At 45.2% G+C, this 4591-nt stretch overlaps 1 protein-coding gene across 1 annotated transcript; it reads left to right on the forward strand.

Annotated features, from left to right (window-relative positions):
• Positions 1-2121: 2121 nt before the first annotated feature.
• On the forward strand, positions 2122-4305 carry LOC147620870 (pentatricopeptide repeat-containing protein At5g16860-like). The gene is made up of 4 exons (XM_086825362.1): positions 2122-2794; positions 3023-3206; positions 3396-3576; positions 3655-4305. Exons 1-4 carry the CDS (start codon positions 2122-2124, stop codon positions 4303-4305), a joined length of 1689 nt encoding a protein of 562 aa, XP_086681488.1.
• The last annotated feature ends 286 nt before the right edge of the window (positions 4306-4591 follow it).

Raw genomic sequence — 4591 nt, forward strand, 5'->3', positions numbered from 1 at the left:
TAATAATGTATTTAATTTATTGTAATTAAATCACTTACAGATTTCTCGTAGCCACTCTTGATACGCCTCTCGATGCGTGAGATGCGACTCTCCTTTTTCTCCATGTATGAGATCTCAGCATCTAGGTCGCCCCACCTTAAGCTCGGGGACATCCACCACTACTTGGTGTTCATTCTTCAAATGGCGCATCGTGTGAACTCTCTTAACATATGTAGTGTCCCTCTTGGAGCACATTTGAGATACTCGACACTGTCGACCAATTCTCCCATCAGGGAGTGTAATCTCCTCTCGTAATATGGATTCATCTATAAGTAACATAATAAGGTAGGAGATTATTACTGCATGTCTCTCTCTCTCTCTCTCTCTCTCTCTCATTCAAATATTCTTCAATTTGACTTACACATTCATTCATGTTCTTATACATTAAGTCATGTTATTTTATTCTTTAATGTTATATATATCTCTCTCTTGCCATTCATTATATTCTTTAGCATTGCCCCATTCATGTCCACTAATCTATCTTCTCTCATGGCCGCTATCCTCTCTCTCTCTCTCTCTCTCATATATATAACTCACATTCATTATATATATTATACAAAGAAAATGGAGCCTGCCTGCACAAAACCCAAGCACTGGGGTAGGATGTGATCATGGGCGTCGAGCAATGGGCGTCAAGTAGTAGAGGACGTCAAGCACTGGTCGTATCTGTAAATACCCTAAAATGACAATCATGCACAATAAAATTACAACCTTTGTTCAATATCGCACTCCTGCACTAAATCTTTAATGTGTACACTCCAAAAATCACCTCCTTGTTCAATATAGCACTCATGCCCTAAATCTGTAATGAATGCACTCCAATATAGTGACTCTTCTTCTTACTTGTCAATATGAGATTGGTATTAAATCCATAACAAGAGTGGCTCTTTTCTACAAGTAAACTTGGACCACAAGTAAACTCGGCTTCATGACTAAGGCACACGTGGGAGTGTTGGGATCAATGGTTGAAAACGTTGGCGATCACATCCAGCACCCATCTAGCACCCCCGCCGCCACCAAAGTAAACTCGAACCACAGATCCTTTCATACTAATTCAATTTTTTGCTTCATTTTTTTGGAATGTATGTGTTTGCTAGTTAAGCTACAAGATATATGGTAGCAAGAAAATCACTGGGTCAAAGGTGGTGCACAACCGTCAAGGGAGGGAGGGCGTCCAACAATGATCGGATCAAACGAACACTGGATAGGAAGCGGCATCTGAAAAGAACTGTTGAGGATCTTCCCCTAAACGCAGACCAGGGACCGGGACCATAAGACAACGGGAAACGCAACGTTGGCAAGCTGCATATGCAGAAGTGCAGAGTCCTCGAATCGCAGAGAGGCGGAGGAAGGCGCAAGGCGCACACGAAGTCGCAGGCAGGCGCACACGAAGTAAGCGAAGCGATGGTTGGAACATGAGCATGTAGGGTAAACTTGGAAAGAATTTTGGGAAATCAAACCCGGTCCAATTAAATGCCACCTTCCAATATTAACTAATCATTAATGCTACACTTATTCCCTTCCACACCCATAAATGGCACTTCTTGATGACGACGTTCGCACCGGACATTGGGACGAGTACACCGGACACCAGGCCGAGTTTACTTCTGGGCCGTGTTTACTTTATCTAATCCAACGACGCGTGATCACCGTATCTAACAGCCATTGATCCGAACACGCGCGTGAGCTCCCCCCATGACCCTTGCCATGCATATGAACGCCCGCGTTTCTTCTTTTTCCGTGCCCCGCTTCCGCGTTGCAGATCCGTTCATCGTTTGCATTAAACTCTGCGTGGAGATGGTGCAGAGGGCAAGCGATGGTCCTCTCTGGATTAGCTCATTATTTCGTACGTCTTACAGACAAACCGAAGGGTTCCAACTCTCACGCATAAATTTACCGAGGAGTCGCTATGGATTAACGCTTGCTACAACCCAAATTGGGTTAAAGAAGACAGGCTATGGCTCGAGGGAACAGAAGAGCCTTGTGGCATTGAGGAAACGCACATATCCCAAGAAGAATTAAAGAAGAAGATGAAGAAGGACAACAACAGTACTGGCCGTGGTTGGGCGATGCTTAGCTTAGATGAGGCACTGGGTACTGCCCCAGCCTTCTGTTGAGGACGTTGCACGCATCTTGCACAAGTGCACGAAGGAGAGAGTCCAAGCGCATGCCCTGCGCTTGTATGCCTACATGGGCAAGAGTGGGATGGAAGCTCATAGATCACTTGGGAACTATCTCGTCTCGATGTTGGTGGAAGTTGGAAGCATGCATGATGCCCAGCAGGCTTTTGACAGGTTGGTGTATCGGAATGAGCAGTCCTGGAATTCCCTCATCACAGGTTATATCAAATGTGGGAAGCCACAGCATGCTCTTACCCTGTACCATAAAATGCAACAGGATGATTCTGTACATCCCAAAGGGCATACTTTTGTCGCCTTACTGCAGGCTTGTGCAAAGCTGAAAGATCTGGAAGGAGGCCTCGCGATACATGCTCAGGTCGCCAGAAAGGGGTTGCTGAAAAGAGACCTTTTTATTGGCAGCACCTTGCTTGACATGTATGTCAAATGCGGCTCACTTCCCAAAGCACAGGAACTTTTTGACAAGCTTCCATTTCGAGATGTTGTCACGTGGAATGCACTTATTGCTGGATATGCCAAACATGCGCATGGCGAGGAAGCACTCAATTGTTTTGAACAGATGCTACTTGAGGGTGTTTCTCCAGATGCTGTCACCTTTGTTTGCAGCTTGAAAGCTTGTGGCAGCATAGGAGCCATAGACAAGGGACAAGAAATACATGCTGAGATTGAAAGAAAGGGGTTGCTGGAAAGAAACTCTGTTGTTGGCAATGCCTTGGTTGATATGTATGCCAAATGTGGCTCCCTTGCCAAAGCACACCAGGTGTTTGACAGGCTTCCTGTTCGAGACGTAGTCTCATGGACCACACTAATTGCAGGATATGCTGAACATCGGCATGGTGAGGAAGCACTGAACTGTTTGGAGAAGATGCAAGTGGAGGGTATCTCTCCAAATGCTGTCACGTTTGTTTGCAGTTTGAAAGCTTGTGGCAGTGTAGGGGCCAAAAACAAGGGCAGTGAAATACATTCTGAAATTGAAAGAAAAGGGTTACTGGAAGGAGAACTTTTGGTTGGCAGCACGCTGGTTGATATGTATGCTAAATGTGGCTTGCTTGCCAAAGCACAGCAAGTGTTTGAAAAGCTTCCAGTTCGAAATGTAGTCTCGTGGACTGCACTAATCGCAGGATATGCTGAACATGGACGTGGTGAGGAAGCGCTCGAGTGTTTTGAAAAGATGCAACATGAGGGTGTCTCCCCAAATGCCGTCACATTTATTTGCAGCTTGAAAGCTTGTGGCAGCATAGGAGCCGCAAACAAGGGCCGAGAATTACATGCTGAGATTGAAAGAAAGGGGTTATTGGAAAGAAACCTTGTTGTTAGCAATGCTTTGGTGGATATGTATGCCAAATGTGGTTCACTTGCCAAAGCACAACAAGTGTTTGATAAGCTTTCAGTTCAAGACGTAGTCTCATGGAATGCACTCATTGCAGGATATGCTGAACATGGGCATGGTGAGAAAGCACTGAATTGTTTTGAAAAGATGCAACTGGAGGGGGTGTCACCAAATGCTGTCACAATTCTTTGCTGTTTGAAAGCTTGTGGTAGCATAGGAGCCACAGTCAAGGGACAAGAACTACATGCTGAGATTGAAAGAAAGGGGTTGTTAGAAAGAGACAATGTTGTTGGCACTGCCTTGGTCGATATGTATGCCAAATGTGGCTCACTCTCCGTAGCACAGCAAGTGTTTGACAAGCTTTCAGTTCGAGGTGTGGTCGCCTGGAATTCACTAATCACAGGATATGCGCAGGCTGGAGAAAGTGAAAATCTTTTCTGTGTCTTTGACAGAATGCTAGGAGAAGGTTTTAAGCCAGATCCAGTCACCTTCGTTATTGTTCTGAATGCATGCAGTCAGACAGGTCTGTTTGATAAGGGCCAGACGTACTTTGAGGCCATGAGCAAAGACTATGGCATTGTTCAAACTCTTGAGCACCACATTTGCATGATTGATCTCCTTGGCCGTGTAGGCCAATTAGACAAGGCACTAACAATGATCAAAAAGTTACCGTTCTGTCCTGATCTTGCAGTGTGGCATACTGTGTTAAGTGCGTGTACAAAGTGGGGAAGTGTGGAACTTGGAAGACAGGCCTTTGATCACGCAGTGTGTTTGGATGAAAAGGTTGTGGCAGCTTAGGCCTTAATGTCTAACATCTATCATTGCAGGTGCTGACATGCAGGAGGGGGCAAACAGTTGAGGCAATGAGGGGAACAAGACGCATGGAAGAGGCCAGGACTTGCACCGGTTGATTTGAGCATTCATTTTTGGTTGGAAATAAAAGACATTCCAGAAAGCAAAAGGATTGATGCAAAGCTAGATCTTTCCCTCAAAATGAGAAAGGAAGGGTATGTCAATAGTTAACATGGGATGTCATGGGAGATTCTCTTCAATGATGCAGAGAAAGATGTGTCACGTCAGCACA

The sequence above is a fragment of the Cibotium barometz genome, chromosome 31 (assembly GCF_041138505.1).
Source record: "Cibotium barometz isolate CiBa-2024 chromosome 31, ASM4113850v1, whole genome shotgun sequence".
Classification (NCBI taxonomy): Eukaryota; Viridiplantae; Streptophyta; class Polypodiopsida; order Cyatheales; family Cibotiaceae; genus Cibotium; species Cibotium barometz.

Coding starts and splice junctions, on each gene's coding strand:
- LOC147620870 (XM_086825362.1), top strand. CDS start 2,122: ATGAGGCACTGGGTACTGCCCCAGCCTTCTGTTGAGGACGTTGCACGC. Junction 2,795..3,022: donor TGTTTGCAGCTTGAAAGCTT/GTGGCAGCATAG, acceptor ATGGTGAGGAAG/CACTGAACTGTTTGGAGAAG. Junction 3,577..3,654: donor ATAAGCTTTCAGTTCAAGAC/GTAGTCTCATGG, acceptor TGTTTTGAAAAG/ATGCAACTGGAGGGGGTGTC.